At 42.4% G+C, this 25,450-nt stretch overlaps 1 protein-coding gene across 1 annotated transcript in view; it reads right to left on the reverse strand.

The window, feature by feature from the left end:
- Positions 1-24,727, reverse strand: part of STAC2 (SH3 and cysteine rich domain 2) — an 816,617-nt gene extending 791,890 nt beyond the window's left edge. Inside the window, exon 1 of the mRNA XM_044055061.1 lies at positions 24,319-24,727. Within this exon, the coding sequence (XP_043910996.1) occupies positions 24,319-24,411 (93 nt within the window). The 5' untranslated portion in view covers positions 24,412-24,727. The remainder of the gene's footprint in view (positions 1-24,318) is intronic.
- Between the last annotated feature and the right edge of the window lie 723 nt (positions 24,728-25,450).

Raw genomic sequence — 25,450 nt, forward strand, 5'->3', positions numbered from 1 at the left:
ATTTACATCTGTTATCCCTGTATGATTGACATTGTGATATATAGTACGGCCACCAAAAAATAAATTAGCAAAGCCCCCTCCACATTGCCCACAGTTGACAGACGCACACCTCTACACAGGATACGAGTTAGACACACACACACACACACACACACACACACACACACACACACACACACACACACACACACACACACCTATCATGTCTGGGAGTAGAACCCCTACCTAACTACTTTATTACACTACAGCACTACACAATTATAGTACATGCTACAGACATTACTGGAGTACTATTTCCCCAAAGGTGTACTTCACAGTGAATGACATCAGCAGGTTTACTAAAGTAGGGCATTTCAACTGTACCACAAGTGACTAGCCTAAAATGCATTGCTCCCTACACAGACAGTGAGACACACACAAACATCCACAACTGACATGTGTGGGTATAGAACCTCTGGCCAAGGTCTATATCACATTACAGCATGGAGCTGTTATAGGCCACACCACAGGGATGATTAAAGAACTTTCTCCCCAAAGTTGTACTTCACAATGAGTGACATCAGCAGGATTGGCAAAGTGGGGCATTTGAAAAGTACTGCGAGTGAGTAGCCTATGATGCATTTCTCCATACACAGACATTGCAACACACACAAAACATCCATAACTGCCATGGATGGAAATGGAACCCTACCACAGTTCTAAATCACACTACAGCAGTACACAGTTGCAGAATGCCCTACAGAGATTATTGGGCTATGACTTTCCCACAGGTGTATTTCTAGCTGAGTGACATCAGCAGCCTTGCCAAAGTTGTATATATGAATTCTAAGGAGCGTGAGTAACTTAAAAAGCATTGTTTGTTACTCAGTCACAGACAGACACAGATTCACACACACAGTTGCCAAATCTGGGGTTAGAATAACTACCTAGCTACTTTATCACACTACAGGAGTACGCAGTTAAAGGACGCGCAACAGGGATTACTAGGCTATTACTTTCCCAGGGTTATATTTCCAGGTGAGTGACATCAGCAACCTTGTCAAAGTTGAGTATATGAATTGTACGGAGTGCGAGTGGCCTAAAAAGCATTGCTCTCTACAGTCACACACACACACACACACACACACACACACACACACACACACACACACACACACACACAGTTGCCAGGTCTGGGGTTAGAACACCTACTTAACTACTTTATCACACTAGAGCAGTGCGCAGTTACAGGACATGCTATGGAGTTTACTGGGCTATGATTTCCCCAGAGGTATATTTCTAGGTGAGTGACATTAGCAGCCTTGCCAAAGTCAAGTATGTGCATTGTACGGGGTGTGAGTGGCCTAAAAAGCATTGCTCTCTACGCAATCAGACACACACACACATGCACACAGTTGCCAGGTCTGGGGTTAGAACACCTACCTAACTACTTTATCATACTATAGCAGTACGCAGTTACAAGACATGCGACGAAGATTACTGGGCTATGGTTTCCCCAGAGGTGTATTTCTAGGTGCGTGACATCTGCAGCCCTGCTAATGTTGTGTATATGAACTGTACTGAGTGTGAGTAGCATAGAAAGCATTTCTCTCTACACAGGCAGAGACCAACACACGCACACATAATCACACTCACACAGTTTCCAAGTCTGGGGTTAGGACTACTAGCTAACTAGTTTATTAGTACAGCAGTACAGTTATGGGACGCGCCATGGGGTTTACTGAGCTACAGCTCCCCCAAAGGTGTATTTCACATTGGATGACCTCAGCAGGCTTGTCATGATACCGCTATGGGGAGGACGGTGTGTGCATGGGCCGTAACCCATTCATGTAGGGGTTGACATGCCACATGGGGGCACACATGGGGTCATATGCCACGGGTATGTGTATACAGCCACTAGGTGACAACTTCCTTGTATAGTCATGTTGCACAGCTGGCAAGTGCAACACGCCGTCATGTTGACAGATACTGGTGGCTAGTATCTGCAGTGAGTGACACCTGCACCTCATGTGTTTGGGGCCCTTTGGCTGTGTGCTGGGTGGGACAGGCCCAGATGGATCCTTGTCATGGTCACCCTCTTCAACACATCTATGTCCATCTACTTTTATCTTATTATAGTGTGTTGTCCTTACATATACATCTGTATTCCTATCCAGTGTATGTGCAAGGCAGGAGTGGTGCATACTGACGTGTCTGCGTTGAGAACTGCAACTGCCAGATATGTCTGGTCCACTGTTGTTTGCTGACATGGCCTTCTTGTGTTTGTGTGTGAGCATGCCCAGTATGGGCTTTCAGTATGTTGTTGACTGACATTGCCTTCATTCCTCTAAGTGTGCGAGCATGCCCAGTATGGCCACCTATATTACATGTGTGGATCAAGTCCAGGTGGTTTGTACTGCGGTGCTCACCTTTGTGTTGTACGCCAACAGGTAGCATACTGTGTCTGCAGGGTATACATCAATCATTTGGCATTGACTGTTGCTGCATTTCTGCATAGTGGGGGGTCACCTGACTGTTTCTACATTTCTACACAGGGGTGGGGGGGGCACACCTGACTGTTACTATAAGTGTACATAGGATAGTGGGGCACGCCTTACACTTTTACACATTTGCTAGGACTGTACTGGTATGTCAGGTACACCATTTCAGTCTGTAGTCTTACCCATCGTGCTGGCTAGAGGCATACCAGTGTACTACAGATCTTAGCTTTCACTACCTACATATCAGTTTCTGACTTCCTAGCCTTCACAACTTACATCCAACTGGCTGGCCTGCTGTAGTCTGTCTGTGTAGGCCTGGGGCAGGGGTTACCCATGGGGCTCATTCAGAGGCCATAGTACAGCATGCCCTTGTGTTTTTCTACACTTATCCTGCTGGCTGTGATTGTTGTTGGGTATGTGCCCCCCCCAACTGGCATGTGTGAGTCACTTACCTTGTGGGTGTCCAAGTATTGAGGGTGGTGCTGCAGGGCTGCCTATGTCGGCTGCACATAGTACATGGGGAATACATGGTTGAGCACAGGTAGTGTCATGTTTGGCATCCCTTTTACTGTATGTGCGAGTCGGAGAGAGGTGTCATTCCCTGGGTCCCTACTGTATCAGTGCATGTGCTATACATTGCCTCTTTGCCAAGGCCAGGGCATACTGGGCATGCCTCCTTCTGCCTACTGGGGCAGGCACAGGTTGTTCCTACTCCAAGTCACTCTGCGCCTGTGCAGTCCTTGGCACTGGTGGGGGCTGTGTGGCCCTGCCCCATGCTGTTCCTGCTGCAGCTGTTTCCACAGGATCATATTGTGTAGTACACAACCCAAATGACACATAGCCCACAGACTCATTGTGCCACTCAAACACAGCCAATAAGGCAAAACAACATACCCAACACACTAGTCATAGGTGACTCTAACCCACGCACTCAGGTCACTCCACAACAAGTACAAATATGACTCTGTCATTGTCCATGTTGGTGTGAATGACCTGAGACGTACCTCCCTGGACTACAAGAAGAGACATGGAAGAGCTCTGCGATCTTGTAGCCCAGTCAGGTATGACCCTAGCCCTGAGTAGCATTCTGCCATCACCCAGTATTATACCGCAGTACAAGTACAAAATGACTGACTTCAACAATTGGCTAAGCTTCTGGTGTCATTCTAAGGGGATCCAGTATCTGTCTGCTTGGGATGACATGGTCGACAGACCATGATGCTTTGCCACAGATGGCCTGCACCTGTCGCCCTGGGATTCCGGATACTGGCTAAGGCTCTTACTGCCCCTATAGTGCCTTTTTTAGGCAGGGTTCAAGTAACAAATTCACCACCATAACAGGAACAGGCAAGCAAAAACTGAGGGTAATGCTACTCAATGCTAGAAGTCTAAATTTCAAAATGCACTCACTCGAGGCACTCCTTAAAATGGAGAACATCGATATCTGTGCAGTGACTGAGACCTGGTTCAAGGCTCCAGAGAGTACCCCTGCACTACCAGGCTATAACTCATACCACACTTTTCGGCCATGTAACCTGGACCGAAACACCAAAGGTGGGGGCGTGTCCATATTCATTAAGGATATCCACACCTCCAGGCTAGTTGCTAAGCATAATGCATCCAAGGTTATCCAAGTGCAACTAACTCTTGGCAAAACTGCAATCCAAACTGTAGCTTGCTACAGATCTCCCACCATGCCCCAGGATTCCTACTCCTCTTTTCTTGATGTACTGAAAAATATTAGGGTTCAACCAAACACCCTAATAATGGAAACACCCTAATAATGGGCGACTTCAACTACCCCACCATTAACTGGGAAAACTACTCATGTACCAACTCCTTAGCGCAACGCTTTCTGGAATTCATAAACTCCAATGCCCTAGATCAACTTATGCACACCCCCACCAGGGGCAACAATATCCTAGACCTAGTCATTACCAACATGAGTGACCGGTGTTCCACATCTGAAGTCAACTCCTCGTTGGTCCGATCTGACCATAAGCTAATCACCCTTGATATCCACATCCCACCACCATCCCCCATTAAGGAAACCACAGTAAAAAATTTCTCCAAAGCCAACTTCATGCTTCTTGAGACAGAAGTAGTGAACTTCATGACACCCATGGAGATGTACAATACAGTTACAACTGCTGAATCCTACACAAATGCACTCTATAAGCACTTACATGAGTGCATGGATCGTGCTATCCCAAACAGAACCAAGATGCTATCCTCCAAAAAATGGAAGCCAATCCGGTGGTCCCCTGCCATAAACAAACTGTACAACAGAAGGAAGAAACTGTTGCAAAAGAGAGTAAAATCCCATGAGTGGAGATGCTCCCTGGTCAGCCTCAGTAAGAAGCTGAGATCCCTTATAAGATCCTCCATAGCTAGCTACGAAAATAAAATCACCACTAATTCCAAGGACAACCACAAAGCATTCTATAGCTATGTCAAGAATCTCAATGGCAATACCCAGATCTGCTCTGAGTTACAGCACAAAGGCATGAAAATTACAGAACCGATATTGCCAACATCCTGGCAGATAGGTTCAGTGCTAACTTTACCCACCCCTCACCCCCTAAAGGACCCATATCTATACAGGAAGAATGCAGAGTCCCTGTAATCACTACGCAGGTGAAAGCTACACTCTCTAAAGCCAAAAACACAGCATCCATGGGACCGGACAACATCCCAGGCTGCGTTTTACATGAACTTCAGAATGAACTGGCTCCCCACTTAAGCACCATGTTCAATAACAGCCTCGCATCAGGCTTTGTGCCCACTGAATGGCACACAGCAACAGTTATCCCACTCCACAAAGGGGGAGCCACCACTGATCCTGGGAACTATAGACCTATTAGCCTGACGAGCCTGGTCTGCAAAGCCATGGAACGTATCATCATGGAACTCATAAACAAAGACATTGATAACCTCCAAACTCTGGATCCCACCCAGTTTGGGTTTGTGAAAGGCAGATCATGCCTCCTGAACTGGATCGACTTCTTTGAGGCAGTCACCAAAGCCGTAGATGAGGGTAAGGTGGTTCACACAGCCTATCTTGACCTCGCCAAAGCTTTCGACACCATCCCCTATTCTGGAATTATAGCTAAACTCAATAACGTAGGCATAAATCCCTACATCACAAGATGGGTTGCCAACTGGCTCAGTGACAGAACCCACACTGTAAAAGTTGCAGACTCCAAATCTGACCTCAAACCAGTGACAAGTGGAGTACCACAGGGTTCCATCCTGGGACCGCTCCTGTTTGGTATCTACTTCTCTGAAGTACAGGCTAACACAGAAGGCCTCTGGCTAACGAAGTTCGCAGATGACTGCAAACTAGGAGCCATAGTCAAGTCCCCAAATGATGTGAACATCCTACAGAAGGGCCTCTCTGAGACAGATGCCTGGTGTCAGAGCCATGGCCTCAAGCCCAATGCCAAAAAGTGCAGTGTCATCCCCTTTGGTAAAAACTCTGTACCCATGAACTACCACATAGGCAGCAATCTACGTAACACTGAACGCGTGATAAGAGACCTTGGAACCCAGGTGGACAGGAGTCTCTCCTTTGATAGTCACATTGCCACAGCAGTCAGGAAGTCCTTCTACGTGGCACACCTCATCATAAAAGGGTTCTCATCCAGGAAAAAAGAGGTCATCATTCCCCTCTACTCGACACTCATTAGACCCACTATAGAGTACAACGCCCCTTTTGGAATGTACCTCACAAGACATCTGCAGCAGCTGGAAAGGCCACAGAAGTACCTCATAAAGAGGATTACTGGACTAACAAATGCCCTACACTGACCGCCTCAAAAAACTCCAGCTTTACTCCATAGCATATCGCCTACTCAGAGGTGATCTCTGCCTAACATATAAAGCTATGTCAAACCCAGAGCAGTTGGACATGCTACACCTAAAGAAATCCCAATCTCTCCGAGCTATGTGCTCTAGGGACCTAAACCTTGTCACCACAGTAAGCAGGACATGCTGGAGGGATAGATTCTTATCCCAGAGACTTCCCATACTCTGGAACAGGCTACCCATCTATGTCAAGCAAAGTTCTTCATTAGCACTCTTCAAGAAAAATCTTGATGAGTGGTTGGGAAATAGGAAATACACCCCAGGGATCACTTCTGTGTCTCTGCTCGACAGTGGCACAGGAAAATAACTTTCTTGGGTGGCGTAAGCCAGGGAACCTTGTAGCCTAGTACCTACCTATGAACCTATGGCACACACAAGGACAATTTGGATACATGTAGTTGGTGAGCACTGCAAGGCTCAACTGAATTGTGTTCAGGCACCGGAACTGTGACTTGAGCATCCCAAACACATGCTCTATTATGATTCGTGTTTGTACATGTGCGTCATTATGGAGTTCTTGTTCGGGTGTATGTGCATTTCTGACAGGTGTCATCAGCCATGACTCTAGTGCATATCCAGCATCCCCCACTAAGTGACCGTGTGGGATGTCCCCATTGGCAAATGTCTGGTACAGCTGCGTCAGATGCCAGATGTGGGAATCGTGGTAGCTTCCAGGGCAGCCAGCACACACATTCATTAGTATGCCCTGGGCATCGCACACGACCTGGCAGTTGATGGAGGGAAAGCCCTTGCGGTTGATGTAGGCCCTACACCGCTCACCTGGTGGTGCTTTAATGCATATGTGCATACAGTCTATTGCACCCACTACCTCAGGGTATTCTGCTATTTGGTGGAAGAAACGCATATTGCTGGCCAATGCCTCACGGGTGATGGGAAAATATACATGCTCACTGACATGTACTGACATGGCATCCAGGAACTGGTTGAGCACTCTGGATGCTGATGCCTGTGAAATCCCCATCATATCCCCAGTTGGCCTTTGGAAGGTACCTGTAGCTAGTATTCTTAGGCCTACACATACCTCAGTATCCACTGAGATGGGTTCCCCTCTGTTAGTTCTGTGTCAGGCGTGGCTGGCACAGCTCCACAATTTGCTGTATGAGGTCCCTATCCACACTATAGCACTCCACTATCTCCAGCTCATGTAGCCCTTGGTAGGTTACCCTGGGTCTGTACACTCTTCTCCGTCTCCTCACTGTGGGTTGCTCAGCAGCATTCACATCCTCACCACCCTCAGACCTCTTGCACATGCTGGCTTATGATAGCAAAAGCAGCCCCTAACATTTTTTCTCTTGTTTTCATTTTGTAAAATTTCCCCGTTTGTATACACCGGTGGTGCAGAATTTTTGGGAAAAACAAGGGGAAAGGTGTTTGCATAGTTTATAGTGGTGTGCTGGGCTGGTCTGCTGCCTGTGTAATTGGGCGATTCTGATATATTTCCCCTGTCAGCTAGGCTAGTTTTCCTTGATTACCTTCCTATTGCTGTTTTCCATTCCCATTGCCTCCCTGTTTAAGCCTGTGTGTGCGCCACGCAAATGGAGTGCTCAAATGTGCACAGAGCTGCTTTTTCCTGGTTTAACTTCCATTTTCTTCCTGTAAAACCTGGTGTGTGGCGCGCACACCAGCTTACACTTTGTAAAGAGTGCTAGGCAGGTTTAGACACACCCCTAGCTTAGCTCTGCTAAGCTAGGAGCAGTCCCGAGCAACAGGTCTCCAATCCGCTTACAGTATGCCTGACACACACCCCCATGATGTCATCTATATCTTAGTCTTGCACCCAACTATTTATACTCTTACACTTTCAAGACCTGCCTCACACCCTGGGAAAATCTGGGATTCACTAACCTTTCCCTCATTTGCATAGAATTGCCTGCTAATGCACGAGAGATGAAAGTGCTTATTTAATGCTGTTTTATGTTATTAAATTAATTGTGTCTTATTCACACTGAGTCCGGTCAATTTTGTTTTTAGTTTTATCAGTATGGTGATTTTTTTGGCCGTTTTTTGTTTTTTTTTTTTGCTTTTTGTGAAAATGCATAAATGCCTAACAAATTTAAGAAAATGTCCAACCCTGCAAAGAATCCTAAGGCGTCAGATTATAAACAATTTGTTATAGGTCCAGAAATGGATGGCAAAAGTCTTTGTGTCAAGCTTTGCATCTAGATGAATTTCTTGATGTTCATTTCTCCAACATGTAACAGACTGGCTTTGCTAAGATGACTGATCATAAACCACTGTGTTGCGTAATGCCTGAAAAATGTTACATTTCAAAACTCCAGTGAATTAAACTTTGCAATAATAATAATTTATCTATATTAAACAAAAGATGCAAGTTATGTGATACAGACAGGTGAGTGCATGCATGCAGTAAGCAAAAAGTACAGTTTTGTACCCAACATAAATGTAGATGTTCGAATGTTCACATTGCTGCAGTCATCACACTTGGGTTATCCTGCCATCAGGCGGTCCCGCAGTCGGCCAGAGTTCCAAAGTCTTGGTCCGGCGTTGGTTGCTGTCGCTTCTTCCATGAAGTCAGTGTGCCAGGGGTATATAATATGCATCTGATGCCATTTTCTTCAGTTTTTCTTGCCCCAGATGTCAGGTGCCCCCGAGTGGGTAGGCAATGCATATTGCTAATCAAAAATATACAGAAAATAAAAACAATACCTTCAGTTACCAGCAAATACACCCCAAAGGTTGTATAGGATAGAAGGGTATAGATAAGTCCAGCTAGTTCAGAGGGGATGGAGGGAGGGTAACCTGGACTGCAGCAGAGTGAACACTCTAACATCTACATTTATGGTAGGTACAAAACTGTACTATGTTCATCATGTTACACTGCTGCAGTCATCACACTTGGGTTGAATCCCAAAGCTAAGGATGGGTGGTGGAACTAAACAGGGTTTGGAGAGGCTAGTAGGCCTTGCAGAACTGCAGTGGCAAAGCCAGCTCTGGTTTTAGAGTATAGAGGTAAGTGATAGTGCTTGGTGAAGGTGTGCACTGAACTCCAAGTTGCAGCCTCCAAAATATCCTTGGTTGGTACCCCTCTGAGGAAGGCTGTTGATGTTGCTGTAGCCCTGGTGGAATGGGGCCTAATGTTACCAGGTACAGGTTTCCCATGGTGTATGTAACAGAAATGGATACAATGTCCTATCCATTTTGAAATGGTCTGTTTTGAGATAGTCTTTCCTTGTGATCCTGCAGCATAGGATACAAAGAGCAGGTCAGATTTTCTGAAAGTAGCTCTGAGCCTCTTCGTGCTGAAGTTGTTGCTAGCAGCAGGGCAGTTTTCCATGATAGAAACTGTAGATCAGCTGTAAAAGCTGGTTCAAAGGGCGGTAGTGTAAGTTTTTCCAAAACAAAGTTGAGATCCCAAGTTGGTGTTGGTGCTCTCCAGGGCGGTCTTATGTTCTTAGCCCCTCTGGAGGAACTGTCTTAGTAATGGATGTGAAAATATAGGAGGATCCGTGTTGTATTGAGCTGAAATAGCTTAGGCGTGGATCTTAATAGATGAAAAGGAAAGTCCTTTGTGCAACATCTCAGTTAAATATTGAAGAATCTGAGGAATATTTGGGACAAGGGGATTTTGGCCTTTAGCCTGGTTCCAGGTGCAGAATCTTTTCCATTTGTCTGAATAGGCTTTCCTGGTGCTGGGCCTCCTGGCCTCCAGAATGACATCCATCACAGCTTTAGAGAGAAGTGTTAACTGGTTGTTTAGGTAATTTGTCATGCAGCCAGATTTAAAAAGTCTTGAGCTGGCTGTATAGAATCTGATTGTTTTGCTGAGTGAGCAGGTGAGGAATTGGAGGTAAAATCCATGGTGGGCCTTGAGCCATGTTCCTTAGTATTGGATACCAGTGTTGGTGTGGCCAGTCTGGAGCAATGAGTATCATTTGTGGCCTCTCTAGTCTGGCTTTCAGCAGCACCTTTGCCAGAAGAGGCAGTGGAGGAAGGCATACACTGTCAATGTTTTCCAACTGAATGAGAGAGCGTCCACTTTCCAAGCTAGTGTGTGGTATGCCCTTGTGCAGAATTTCTGTAGTTGGTAGATTTGGGGGGAAGCAAACAGATGTCTGGGCTCCCCCATTTTTGAGTTATCATTGCGAATACTTGTGGATCTAGTTTCCACTAGTGAGGATCTATGATGTTTATGCTTAGATCGTCTGCCAATGTGTTTTTCTTTCCTGGCAGGAATTGTGCTTGTAGTTGAACTTGGTAGGTCAGTGCTGTGTTCCACAAGGTCATTGCTTGCCTGCATAGGGGGTAGGAATGTGTGCCCCCTTGCTTGTTTATGTACCACATCACTGTGGTGTTGTCCATCTTTATTAGGAGTTGTCCTGGATGTAGGAGGTCCTTCAAAGCTGTTAGGGCATTTTGTACAGCTAGCATCTCTTTTTGATTGATATGTAGATGCCTTTGATCTGCAGACCATTTGCCCTGAATACACTGTCCTGCCATGTGTGCTCCCCAGGCATAATCCGATGCATCTGTTGCTATAGTTTGCCTGGCTGTGGGTAAGGTAAAAGGCTGACCCTTGTTGAGGTGACATGCCTGAGCCCACCATAGAAACTCCTGTTGAAGGCAGGGAATGAGTGGATTTATTGTTTCCAAGCTGTGGCTGTGTTGAGTCCATATGCTTTTCAGGTACCATTGTAATTTCCTCATATGCAGTTTTGCAAATGGTATTAGTAGTATGCAAGATGCCATGAATCCCAAGGCCTGCAGAATTTTTCTTGCAGGGAGTTGGGTCTTTGTTGCCATCATTTTGAAGTATTGAGTCAGTTGTCCTTGCTTGTCTGGCATGAGATAAGCCATCTGGGCCACTGTATTTAAACTGGCACCTAGGAATATTATGTCTTGTGAGGGCACTAGTTTTGACTTCTTTTTGTTTACTGTGTACCCTAGGCAACTTAATAGTTTTTGACAAATGCCAGATGCTTTAAAAGAATGTCCTTGCTTTCTGCTTGAATAAGGCAGTCGTCCAGGTATGGATATATTTGAATTCCTCTTTGTCTGCAGTATGCAATTACTGGTGCCAGGCATTTTGTGAAGACCCTGGGCGCAGTAGATAAGCCAAAGGGCAGTGCAGAGAATTGGTAATGGGTTGAACCTGCTATAAATCGGAGGTATCTTCTGCAATTTTGTCTGATGGGGACATGCAGGTATGCCTCCTTGAGGTCCAACGTTACTAGCCAAGCCTTCTTGCCCAGCATGGGAAGAAGTTGCTGTAGTGTTAGCATCTTGAATTTGGGTACTTTTAGATATGTGTTTAGAATTGAGAGGTCCAGAATGGGTCTCCAGGCTTTGTCCTTTCGGGGAACTAAAAAGAGTCTTGAGTAAAATCCTTGTCCTTGCTCCTGTGTAGGAACCTGTTGAATGGCTCTCATGTCCATGAGAGCTGAAATTTGCTTTTGAGCCTCTGCCCATTGATTTGGTGGCAGGTTTGGCATTCCTTTTATCCTTGGTAAAGTGTGAAAGTGGAATCTGTATCCCTTGAGATACAATATTTAGGACCCATTTGTCTTTTGTGATGATGTGCCAGTTGTCTGCAAAAAGTGCTAGTTTTCCTCCCAAGGGAGCTGCCAAGGGGGATTTGCTTGGCAGTCTGAGGGGGTAAGTCATTGTGTTTGTCTTCTGATAGTTTGAGACCTGTCTTCTCCTCCTTTCTGGGTTGTGGCACCCCATTGTCGAGGCTGGTAAGCGCCTTGTGACTGACCTCTGCCCCTTGGGTGTCTGTATTTGCCCCTCTGTGGTCTGGCAGAAGCTGGAAAGGACCAGTTTTTGGTTGGCCAATTTCTGCTGAAACGAGGGGGTTGAACCTGTAAAAAATCCTTGACCGTCTGCATAGATTTTGCCTTATCCTCCATTTTCTTTAAAACCTCTTCTGCTTTTACACCAAATAAAACATCCTGCTGTAAAGGTGCATCCAATAACTTTGCTTTAACATGATCAGGTAAAGTTTGTTCTTTTAACCAAGCATGCCTACGTATGACAGACCCTGTCACTGCTGCTCTACAAGCAGCTTCCAATGAATCAAATCCACATTGCAAAGTATGTTTTCCCACTTGTTCAGCTGCATGCAACAAATCTTGCCTTTCCTTGTAATCAGGCTGTTCTGTATGTGTGATCATTTTTTGTTTTAATTGAGACATCAACTATCGTTGATATTTCAGCATGTGAAACTGGCAATTTAAGGCCCTCATAGCTAGAGTAGCTGAGGTATATACTTTCTTTCCCCATCTGTCTAGTGCTCTAGAATCCCTTTCAGAGGGTACAGGATTTTTAGCAATAGAGGCCTTAACCCCTTTGGGACCCTGGAAAATGGTTTCTGGGTCAGCAACAGGGATTTTATATAGGAATTTGTGTAAGTCAGGGACTCTGTAGTATCTGTCTGGTTTGGCTGGTGCAGGAGGTAGTGAATCTGGGTTAAGGCTAGATTCTGAATAAACATCATCCACAATGTCTAACACTGGTGGAATAGCAAGTGGTCTGTGCTGGGGTAGTAAAAGGAACTCTCTGAGCCTTTTCTTAGAATTAGAGTAATCCTGGCCTTCCCAGTGGAAATGTTCCCTCATGGTATGTGAAGTTTCCACAAAAGAGTAGTCTTCTGGGGGAGATGCTGAAGGGATAGACTCTTCAGCATCAGTCTTCATAAGGGGGAAAAGAATATTCCTGTTCCTCAGAAGAATCTGAGGTAATTGAAACCTGGTCAGAGGAAGCGTAGTCCTCCTGTCTTGGCCTTTTATTAGGAGGGGGATGGGAACCCCTGATTAGGGTAATTAAATCTTCAGCCATCTTAAGCATCTGTTTCTTAGGCATGGGGCCTTGTACTGGAGACTGCTGTACAGTCTTCTTTGTTTTTAAAGGGGTTTTCAGCTTTGCATAGGATTTAATAGTGAGTGTAGTCGGTCTGAAGACACCTTCTGCAACTGAAGGCATTTCAACTGCACCGGAATCTCCTTCAGCCATGGAGTCAGAAGGGCCTAAAGGTAAAGGTTGTGGAGGCCTAGCAATCTCCGCTTGGGAATCGGATGCCACCTGGGGTTCTAAATCAGCAGTCGTCAGGGGCTGCGTAGGCGCCTCACTGAAAACCGGAGAACCAGCGACTGGCCTAGCAGAGGCCTCGGAGTCTGGTTTGGGTCTCGGCTGCCTGTCCTTATCTTTGTGTTTTTTATGCATTCCGGTCGTCGGTTGCTCCGACGGCATGGTATAATTAAATTTCCTACCAAAATAATGTCGGGCGAAATCAAACCGACGTTTAATAGTTCGTTTGTTAAACCTAGCACAAAACCGACAACCTGTGACGTCGTGGTCTGAGCCTAGGCAAGGAATACAATAAGAATGAAAGTCCTTATGAGGTATTTGCTTCCCACAAGAAATGCAGTTGTTAACTTTTTCTGACATCGGACTGAGGCAAGAAAAGGTTCCCCAACGGGGTACTTAGCTTTATTGAAGACTTTGGTCTGAAATTCGATTTGAAAATCTCAGGAGTTGGCCGACCAGCACTTGCGAACTGCTTCTGCTTCGGGCACCACGCGGCAAGAAAGACTGAAGAAAATGGCGTTGGATGCCTCTTATATACCCCTGGTGCACTGACGTCAGGGAAGAAGCGACAGCAACCTACGCCGGACCAAGACTTTGGAACTCTGGCCGACTGCGGGACCACCTGAAGGGCAGGATAACCCAAGTGTGATGACTGCAGCAGTGTAACATGATGAACATCAGTAGATTAATAGCAGCACCTGCAGTGAAAGGAGTGAGAACTGGTTGCAAGAGGAGAAGGACGACTGAGAATAAATTAGAGAAGGAAATAAGAATGTAGAGTGAAGTTAAGTAAGTTGGTACGCAGTATGGGCCGAGGAATGAGGGGCAAGTCAAGAGACAAATAGTACAGGGGGTAACAGAATTTAAGGAGTCACTGTAAATTACTAAGAAGAAGGAAAGTGGGAAGGAATGTGTGGGCTGAGTTGCTGGCAGGATGAGGTAGTTAAGGAAGATGAAGTAGCTGTCTCCACTCGAACTGTACATACTACATAAAAGAGTCTTTTAGGATGCCCAGTCAGTACAATTTCAGTAAAAGTTACAATTTAGCCTAGATGCTGGGTAAGGGAATAATTTTCCTTTTTCATAGACAGAAGCAGAATGTCTAGTGATACTTTTCATCAAAAGCATATACTGAATAGTTTCTGTAATGATACTAGTTACGGTTGTCAGATATCACAGAATATGGTGAAGTTTTATAAAATATTAACATGAAAGTGGTAATATCAGATATGAATTGTAATACGGAAGAGCATTAACCATATGGTCCAGCAGTTCTTGACCTGAGCGAAACAGTATTTTTCTACATTTACAAAAATGTTTAAAAACTTTTTTCTTTTAATGAATTAGTTCTTTCATTTAACAGATATTGGTATTGCTGTGTTTATTTAGAAACTTAAACAAATGTACAGTTTGAATTTGTCCATCCTTCTGTCCATCCACAACCCCTTTTCCAATTTTCACATGGAGTCGGGGTTTCACTTCAACAGTGACAGTCATCTAGAGCAGAGGTCAACACTGCCAGGTGGCTAGCCCTGCCACTGTTCAGCTTGAGTAACTTTTACAAAACATAGTGAAGTATTACGCATACTGAAATAATAAAACTTCATGGAAAAAAATGTGCTGTGTTATGTATATGAAGTTTATTCTTTTCTCTATTCAGGAAGATTTGTGTGTACTGAACTGACTTTTGTTTGAAACTGTAGAGATATGCAGAATATGATGATGCAACAACTGAGTGAAAGAAACTGACATCAACCTTAAGATGGCATAAGTAATGCACAAAGCTGCAATTGTATCAGTTATCGATCTCTTATTATACCTGCGTATAGATATGCTGCTTTGTGAAGAATTAGTCACTTACTGCAGTCATTTGGAACATGGCTTAATTCAACCATGCCGATATATTTATTTATTTTTATTCTCCCTGGATCTGCCTGATGACTCATCTTTCTTCACCTGACTGGCCAATAGTTCCATCAAGGCAGCAATCAGGCATCTCCATGCAAGATGAAAGTCCTCAACACATTCATTACTGCCTGGCATCATAATTAACTCATTTCTTTCATCTCTTGTGAGAGTAAGGTGGTAGGAAGGTGGCCAGCTTTCAGGTACCGAAGCCCCCCTCCTCTATTTTTGAATGTGCTGACTTTCTTCCATGTACTATATGTGGCAGCGCTATAGGATGCTGTGAAGCGACTACCCCACCTCCAATGATGACATCCCCCATTCTCGAAAAGGATATGGTGGATAGTAATAATATAGCATGAAGATTACAGAAGAAGGTTAGTACTTGTCAGCTGTCCAGATTCTTGATGGATACCCCTTATTTGTCCTCATACTTTTTACTCTGTCTCTCCTAAAATTACAAATTATTTTTAGAAGTGCTAAGATAACAGTACCAGCACTTAAAAGGTATCCTTAATATGGGATCTTTCCCCCAATTATTTTTGCTTTGTCTGTAACTCTAGAAGTAAACATTGAGACATAATGTTACGTGTATTAGAAATAATGTATGGATGTTTTCAGTATTGAGATTATTAATGTGATTTAACAAGAAGAGCAATAAATCCAGCATTCCCTTCAGACAAACTGTCAGTAAATTTAAGAAATCTTTATGATAATTGAATTATATGCTCTCCTAAGTATTGAAAAGTAGTTATATAGATAACTGGGAATGTGTAGAGTCATGTAACTAAGATGATAAAATAATAGTACGGTAGCATAAAGGCTGAAGCTGTTAAATTACATAGGTTATTGTAATATGTTGGTGAAACTGTATGGAACTATTCCCAAGATGCAGACCACCTCTGACTGCCAGCTATGAGTTGCTTTTTTTGGGGATGACTAATTAGCATAACAGCAAGAATCTATGATTCAGAGACACAGGAAAGTCACTCCAAGAAGCACCTCATAAGTGGTTAATTACTGTGTCCCTGAATTAACACTGCACTGTCTCACCAATTATACTACTGCCCCCAGCTGCACATGTATGTATCATGGTCACACAGGCAAGTTCACACACACACACACACACACACACACACACACACACACACACACACACACACACACACACACACAAACACACACACAAACACACACACAAACACACACACACACACACACACACACACACACACAATGCTCACATCCATGCCTTTACAGACATGCACACATGTACACAAACACAACAGTTTATTTTGTAATACCTACCTGTAATTGCACATCATGGTGCAATCTATTCCATGGCATTGAATGGTATACTCCATCAAAAGACATTGTATACTTTGTCCTCCTCATGTCCAAATTAACTCTGTAGCATAATCTCGGAATCCTTTTGCCATACCAGTGCCTTCACTGTTTCCATGAATGAGCACATGGCTAACTAGCATTAGTTACTCACCCCAGATTGTGGCATCTGCCTGCAGCTGTCCCGTGCTATGGCTGCTGCCTGTGTTCTGCACCAGCATGAGAGCATTCTAGGACTTGTCCAGGTTTACTGCACTGAAGAAATGTTTGCAATCAATCAGTGCTGCTGCAGTGTGGTAAGATTTTCTGAATCCTAGTTTATGTTTCATTATGAAACTATAAATATCACAATTAGCTTTATGTAATATATCGGTAATAAATAAAGGTTTGTCACAGAAAAGTAAGTCTTTGCACAAAGCGCCAGCAAAACTACAAAGACTGTTATTATAACTGCACAAGTAAGACCCTGAAGTAAAATGTAAGCTGAAGAAGCTTAAGAACATTTCACATACCCCAGCCCAGCACAGCTGAATGTGAAGAAAACCTTATGATGAAAGAATCTATTAAGTTACAAGAACTGAAAGTTTACACAAGCGATGACTCATAACTATTACTACTAAGAGATGTCCTTATGACAGGATGGGCAGTTACAGTCAAGTGGTTACATCCTTCTCTCAAGCCATAGTGCTCATTGGAGATGACCAACTATGCATAAAAGTACAGATGTTCAAGGGAGATTAACTAGTTATCCCTATACAGCTATGTAATCAAATGCTGAGGAATCTGTGTGAGGTATATCTAGTGTGTAATTGTAACTGTTGAGCCTTGGAAACACAGTAATTATGGGTGTGTTATTTCAGCTGTTTGTATGTTAACTGTTGGCTTTCAAAATGTGAGTTAGGGCAAGCAGGCAACGAGGCAAATCAGAGAGGGAGGGAGGGGGAGAGAGAGAGAGACTGTCCGTAACAACCAATAGGGCGCTTTTGCATTTTAAAATATATCATGGCCATTACCCCTGGAGCAGATGGGATTCCTGACATTAGGGTCCAGATATGTCTCTCAAAAGAAGTCTTAAGAGAGCTATATAAGATACATGACAGCAGGTTGGAAGGAGTCCCTGATAGAATGAGTAAGAATTGTTATTCTGCAGACAAAAACAGACAGACATTATACCACGTGTGTAGTAGAGTGTGCTGAAGAGAAAACTTGCTATCTGCAAGCAGTGTTTAAGTTACTGAACCACTTGGGGCAAATGTGTTTAAAGAACACTGAAGTCTGTTGCTCTCTGAACTGAATGGGGACTAGCAATGCCATAACACTGTGTTCCTTGTTTGTTATTAGCATGTATTCCACGGTGGTGGTGCTGTGGTAGTGTTGTCGTCTCACAGTAAGACGTTGTCCTGTTCGATTCTCAGCTAGACCGTCTTCTGTGTGGAGACATGCATGAATGGGCGTACCTTCGTTGAAGGTTGTGCATCAGGGCAGGCAACTCGGCATGTAAAAATCTACTGCCAATCATTAGCGGACCGGAGTTCCGCTGTGGCGACCCCTAACTGGGAAAAGCCGAAAGACACAACAACATTTTGTTGTCCGTGTAATCAAATCTAAAATCAGACCCACAAAGGGCTGGCTTTGAAAACTGTTATATCACTGAAAGTTGCTGCACTAGATATACATCTATTTCTGTAATATATATATATATATATATATATATATATATATATATATATATATATATATATATAAATAGTTCTTAAGACCACTTTGAGAGTACTACAAGCAATTCTAGTGAAGGCCTCACCAAAACAACATGACAAAGGACATGTCAATTACAAAGAAATCCAGTGAAGAGTATACACAGTCTTGATGAAAGAAGGCAAAGAGAAGACATTACAGGAAGTTTTAAGTTTGCAAAGTAAATATATATCATTCGGAGCATGTCACTTTACAGGACAGCACTCCTAGATCACTCTCCTGAAAAGGGGACATGTATCCTGGTGGTTTACCCAGTTAATAAATGAGTGCTGTCAGGAGAAGGGTAAACTTTAACTGGATCTGCAGTCTGCCCAGTAAATTAAAAAATAGGCAGACTAGCTTATTTATGTGGTCTTTAGCTGTCTTTGAAGTCTATATGTTTGTCTTGAGTTCACTTATTTTGCAATATCCACTGCAGGATACCACTGTAAATTCATATTCTTTAATGACAAATGTTTTAAACATTCAAATATGTTTTAAGAAGTTCTCAGCATATAGAATATAAGAACTGCCATCAGTTTCAGATACTGCAATGAGTGGAAGGGTGCAAGGTGTAAAAAATGTATGGTTATTTTACAAGGAAAATCTCTACGAAATGGAACTTGCTCATGTTGCAAAAGGAGTGATAAAGGGAAGTAAAGCTGTGAAAACAAAATATGTTAGGAGACAGGGTGGAAGGAATGCAGACAGAGAAGGGAGAAGGAGTCAAGACTGTAAAGATCCTAAGTTTCTGTTTAAAGGAGGTTGGAAAGTACTCCTTAATGGTGAAAGCTCCTAACAGAATTCATAGTAGAGGGTGGTTAACACAGAATCATAGTTGCTGTGGATGGAATACTTAGAGAAAGGACAAAAGGAAAGGAAAAGTTGTTGGCATACAGGCTGTTTCCTTTCTAACAACTGGCAGACACAGAATACTAGTCTGCCTTGCAAATCCCATCAGATTTCATTTGCATACTTTTTAACATATGCAGGTTAGTCTGTAAGCATCTGGGTCTCCTCCTCTATAAAACTACTTTAGATTTTTCATGGGGATCGCTGGTTACCAAAATGCAATTAAAACTGACAATCTGCAAGGCCCACTAGCATGTAAGCAACTCAGCACTGATTTGTTTTGCTTGTTAGAGGTCTTACAGCACAGCTTTACAGCTGTGTATCAACCTAACCATGAAAAAAGGAAACCTGTGCCATCGTATCCTCATTTGAATGCTTTAGAGTCACGGTGGCAATGCAAATCTTTCCGATTCCTGCACGGTAAAGTTTCATATTTCAACCCAAGACTTTTGCCAGTTTAACCATATGTTTTGCCAGATACCTGCACTTAACATCTATCAAACCCTCGTTAAGAACCTGCATTTATGAGTAAAGAATCGCTGCAGTCATTCCACTGTCTCTGAGCTGCAGCTGCCTATCAGAGTGAACAGCCAATTTAGCAATCAAGTACAGAAACATAGTCAGTGATTTAATGAGACATGAACCAGACAGCAAAACAGTTCAGTGAGCAGACAACATTCTGTGAAAGCCACATATCCAGGCTGAGGTCCTACTACTACACTACAGTCAGGTGACCTTCAATAAGTTCTCTCTATTTCAGTAATACACTTTTACAAAATGCAAAAGTCTATTCAACAATAACATCAAATTAATTTATATATTCTCAAAAATGGCATTCTGACTCATCCATAAGTAAACACAACGTGAGTCATCTGCTAAGGATTAAATGAGTTATTTCTTATGATACAAAGGCCTACTTTAGCAGTCTGAACTGATGCAGGATCCACAGAAGTGCCCCAGATTCCCTGCATCCAAAAGGTGAATGTTCATTTCTACAATTCTTCTTAATCTTGAACGTATGGAACATGGTGGTGGGGGGTTTATATGCATACATTGGCCTCTTACTATTCAACATTCTACAAATAGAAAAGTGTCATCTTTATTCTCATTTGTATCCAAAATAGGAGGCTAAACTGCTAATAAAGAAAAAAGATAATCAATCATTTATTTTCCAGCACCTGTCTTACTCTGTGTGAAGAAGCCAGAACTTGTCCTGAAAAACAATGAATCTGGGTGGGAAGCCAATCCTGAATGGACCCCAGCATCCATTGCAGGATGTAGCCAGACACTCATATGCATATCAAACAGATATGCACACCCATGCACAGACACCTCTATAGGCAAACAAGAGAATTGCAATTTCATTATTTTGTGTCTTTGTATGCACAACAAAACTGGGGAACCCAGCAAATACTGACACCAACATAAAAAAAGACATGCAGACTCTGCACAGAAAGCACCATGGCCAGGAACTGAACCCATGAAGCAAGCACCAGGAAGGCAACAATAGTAACTGCTGCACCACTGTTCCATCCAAATAAAATAAATGATTTAGATTGAAGAGAAAGCCAAAGCTTGTATCCTTTTAGTAATAAAAGAGAGAAACTAAGAAGCTAACTGCTTTCAATCAACCTTACAAAGTACTTGTACAAATGCTTGACAAAGATTAGATCATTGAACAGCATTCAGTGTGGATTAAGAAATAAATTCAGTTTCAATTACTGTAACCTTGTTCAAACACTGCACTTAAAACAATAAACCTAGACCAATTAATTTTAGGCTTTGGTTTTCTGAAAAAAAAAACAATGTTACCTGTATCAACCGATGGCAATGTGCTGTATACAGGTTCATAGGTTCATAGATTAGGCTAACTGCCCTTGCGAGCCATTTTAAGCCTAGCCAATTATCCCCTGTGAGATTCAAACCCTGTACCTTGTGTTTATAAGGCAAACACCTTAACCATTAGGCCACCCTCCCCCCAAGGTTGTTACCTTGTGCAATGTGTGACAGTACAGAGAGTTAGGGCTGCAAATTGATAACCTGCATCATACAGACATGCCTTTGATTTCCTCAGCTTTCATTTTAGTATTGTAATTTGGAGCAAATCATTAAATAAGAGCAAATCTTTCAGAACACACCTGAAAAGAAGTATTTCTGCCTCAAGAGTATAACACAGTTAAAACACAAATTAGTTTTAAAAGAACTAAGGAGCCAGCTAACAGACTCACTGGAGTTGGTTGTTTAGTGTCTAAGCTAGCTATGAAAAAATAAAAATCCATAAATATTTTCTAGAATGAATTTTAATTTGCCCCTAGATTACCAATGTTAACTTTACAGGTGACACGTGTAGACGTTTCCGATGCTGCGTGATCATTTTTACTGAAAGAAAGGCTCATGTATTTCTGCTGGTCAGCTAGGCCTGTGGAACTCTGTTGTGAGGTCAAACTGCTCTCACACTCAGTTTAAGAAAACCTTGTCAGTGAAAACTATGAATCAAAGGTATGACCAGTCTACAAAAAAGGTGTGCACATTTCATGAAACTGCATTTAATGTGTCATCACACCATTCAAAGTACAATGTCTGTACTCTAAGATGTTGCAGCAAGGTTGTAGGACCAGTACATTCTACATATCATGGTTCAAGGGAATTCATGCATAAATATGCATGCTTACACAGCACTGTGGCATTCTTAAAGGTTTTGAGAAAATAGTGTAGGTGACTTAAATATTTTAACAACCTTATTGAGTACAGATTGTTTTAAAGTAGCCTGTGTTCATACCTTTATTATTCTAAATCCATTCCCACCATAAAAACTCTCATATGCCCTCCAAATTGGGTGTAGTTTTCTAATATGAAAATCAATATCTATTATTAGCAGTCCATGCAACCAATTAGACAATTCTAAGTCTGTATTATGTAGCCTTGTTGTGATTGCATCCTTAATAATATGCTAAGACTTTCAGATCAGTAGAACTAGTGACAAAACCCTGTATCCTATGTCAGAGTTTTCTGCTCTGCCTCTGTTCCTAGTTCATTACTAAGGTAAAACTATAGCATTTCCCAGACTACTTCATCCAGCTGGATTTCCACAAGACACTATTGTAGTGATGTCACATCTTCCTCCTTCCCTCATCAGACGTACCTCAACAGATATATCCAAGCATCACATCATACGCCATGCCCTATACAGGATGACACACATGAAAACTCAAGGTCTCTTTACTACTTTGTGACAGGTGATACCTTACATCCATCCTACACACAACTGTTGAGACACTCACTGTTCCAGGGATAATTTTGCACTACTTAGCATTATTTGGTGCCCATGTCATTGATTTTCTCCTTGTCTCGTGGCATTTCTGCTTCATTTCTTTGTGTAACATACTATTAATTTATCTTATTTAAAAGATCACACAAAGGAAAAACTGAGAGTGTATTCATTTCTAGAGATGACATCCATATCAGTAATAAGTAAGGAGGGCACTAGGTAGACAACTCTGCTGACATTGTCCACCACTACTTAAAAGGGGCTATTGAACGAGTCCACTTATTGGGTTAATAAGTGAAAGACAGAAGGATTAAATAAAACATGAGAACCTCAAACAGCAGTTTTAAGCCTGCAGCCATACTGCACTGATACAGGCACAGACAACACAGGAATTATAGTAGGGAAAGAAACACAAGTAACAACCTTCCATTTCTTACATATGACACAAAGATAAATAAAAACAGTGACAACTTGTTAAAAGGAAACATGTCCTTAAAATAAAAGAACTTGTTTGCAGTGCTCATTATTTATTGTTCCTGTAAATGTTAAAGCTGGATCCATTTTTCCTGCACAGCTTAATGTGTCAATGGATTTATGTTACTAGGACCTGCAAATAATTCAGCAATAATTCACATCTTCTAAAAATGTAGCACAACTGCTTGATCCCACATCATGCCATCACTGCAACTTCTAACAGTATCTGCTACATCTGCAGCATTCTGCAGTTCAGAAAGGTTTCAAACTCAGAACTTACCATGGAATACACAGGACTATCAGCTTTGGTGGAACGTTCATTGCTGGTTTTGCTTTATCTAATCTCTGACACACAGCAAGAATAGTTCTGAGCAACTTCTGCAGCTATCTGCACAATGCTCAGAATTACTTTAAGCTTATCTGAAACTCAAAGAAACATAATGCAGTATGAGCAAAACAATCCACGGACTTTGGATACTGCTTTTTTTTTTGGGGGGGGGGGCGATAAAATTCCCTTGGAAATTACTGTGTATTGATTTGTATTGTACCAATTATATAAATTATCCTTTTAACTACATTATTTTTAACGATCTGCCAGGATCAGCACTTCTAACAATCTGCAACATTACCATTCGTATATTTCTGTCGTTAAACAGACTTTAAATATTTTTTGCATTAACTGATCTCACTAAACTCCTGTCAGAAAAAAAATATTCCAATATAATATTGCATTTGATATCATATGCAGAACACTTAAAACACCCAGCTTAACGGTTTCTGTTCAACTTTGCTTTTACAAAGAAATGGATAGTCCTTCAGACTTCATACAACAGGAACACTATCTTGGAAAAATTAAAAACGAAAAATTAAATTGGGAGTAGTGCTGTTACAACACAACACAGCTCAAATCAGCTAACACCCCCCCCCCCCCAAAAAAAAAAAAAACTCGTAGAGCACGCCAGCTCTGTCATATGTCTCCCTACATGACTAGTATTGGACAGCTCTCTCATGATTTTATAACCCCAGTTTAGTGTCACTAATCAGAAAAGGAAGTTATTGTGGTGGGGATGTGAAGTGGCACCAGAATCGGGATGGGATTCCATGCATTATTCCTGAAGCAGCCATATGCTATGTGAACAGTTAATTGATTGGCTTATGACAGGCTCCAACCCATCCACGGTAAAATTAAATCATATTAGAGAAAATCTATTAATACCGTTACGTCACATACGAAAGTTATTGTCAAATTCAATAAAGGCGTATTCCAAACAACGTAATACTTTTTGTCCAGAATATCTTAAATCAAATAGCCTTTGAATCATAACATACCTTAGATTCCTGCGGATTGTTTGATACGGATCCAGGTGAACTTTGTAGATCCGAGTTCTGGGGATCATTCTCTTTTTCACTAATTTCGGTCATGTTGGATGTGAAGACTTTTCTGCTCTTAGCAAGTGATGTTACAAACTCAGCTGGTAAAATGACTTTGTGATACACACAAGCGCCCCTGTAGTGCTGGGTCTGAGCGTTTGTAAGACTATAATTATTATTGTAAGTGGAATTTTAAGGTGAATAGTTGTAGCAAAAAGTGTGGTCCTGCTACCAAAGAATAACCAACAGACCAGGGTCCCACGCAGCAACTCGTTCTATAGCCTCACCATCCCCTGCATCCATTCACGGTGAAAGAGCACGAGCCATCTATACAGTCTTCGCACGCCTTTGCTACAAGTTTGATTCATTAGATGCTCTACTCCGCCCCTTCACGCGTACTAACCTTCCCTTCTTTTGATATGCTAATGCTAAATCACCAAGAGGCTTTTGATTGGCCAGACGTTTGGAGTAGACTTACGGAGTTTGTTGACGTCACTGCAGAGTATTTACTTGCACAGGTAAAAAAGCAATACTAGTCACCTTTTAGGGGTCGAAAAGAAATAACTGTTCCTTGATTAATAATATATATTGGACTTTTCTACAGAGTTCTTTATTTATTTTTATGTAGTTGAGCTGCTATAGCTGTCTGACAAAAAGAAGGCCAGTAAATGAGCCATTAAGCGTATCTGCACAGCATTTGTTATTTAAATCAAAACTGACAGTCTTCAAAAATAAAAATCCGTTGTGAATGCGAGATGCATAAATATTGTTATGTTTAGTCATCCCTATAGATCTAATACACAGTTTAGTAGAAGTTGCAAGGCGGGAACCACGTCTGTGACGACATAGTCCTCTGAACTTTTTGGTTATCTTTTTCATAGGTCTCAACCAGTCAGGGACAAATTTCAACACAATCCAGGACAAATCGAGAAATAACCAGGGACACTTTTAAAATATTAGCACTATTATCTCGAGGCACTGACAGATTAAGATAACGTGAAGTAATGTGCATTTTTTGAAGTTAAAGACGTCTGTTATTATAATTATTAAATGTAATTCATCATATTTTCTCCAAAGGTCACTTCTAGGG

This window comes from Protopterus annectens, chromosome 13.part0, assembly GCF_019279795.1.
Source record: "Protopterus annectens isolate FY-2018-M chromosome 13.part0, PAN1.0, whole genome shotgun sequence".
Taxonomy (NCBI): Eukaryota; Metazoa; Chordata; order Ceratodontiformes; family Protopteridae; genus Protopterus; species Protopterus annectens.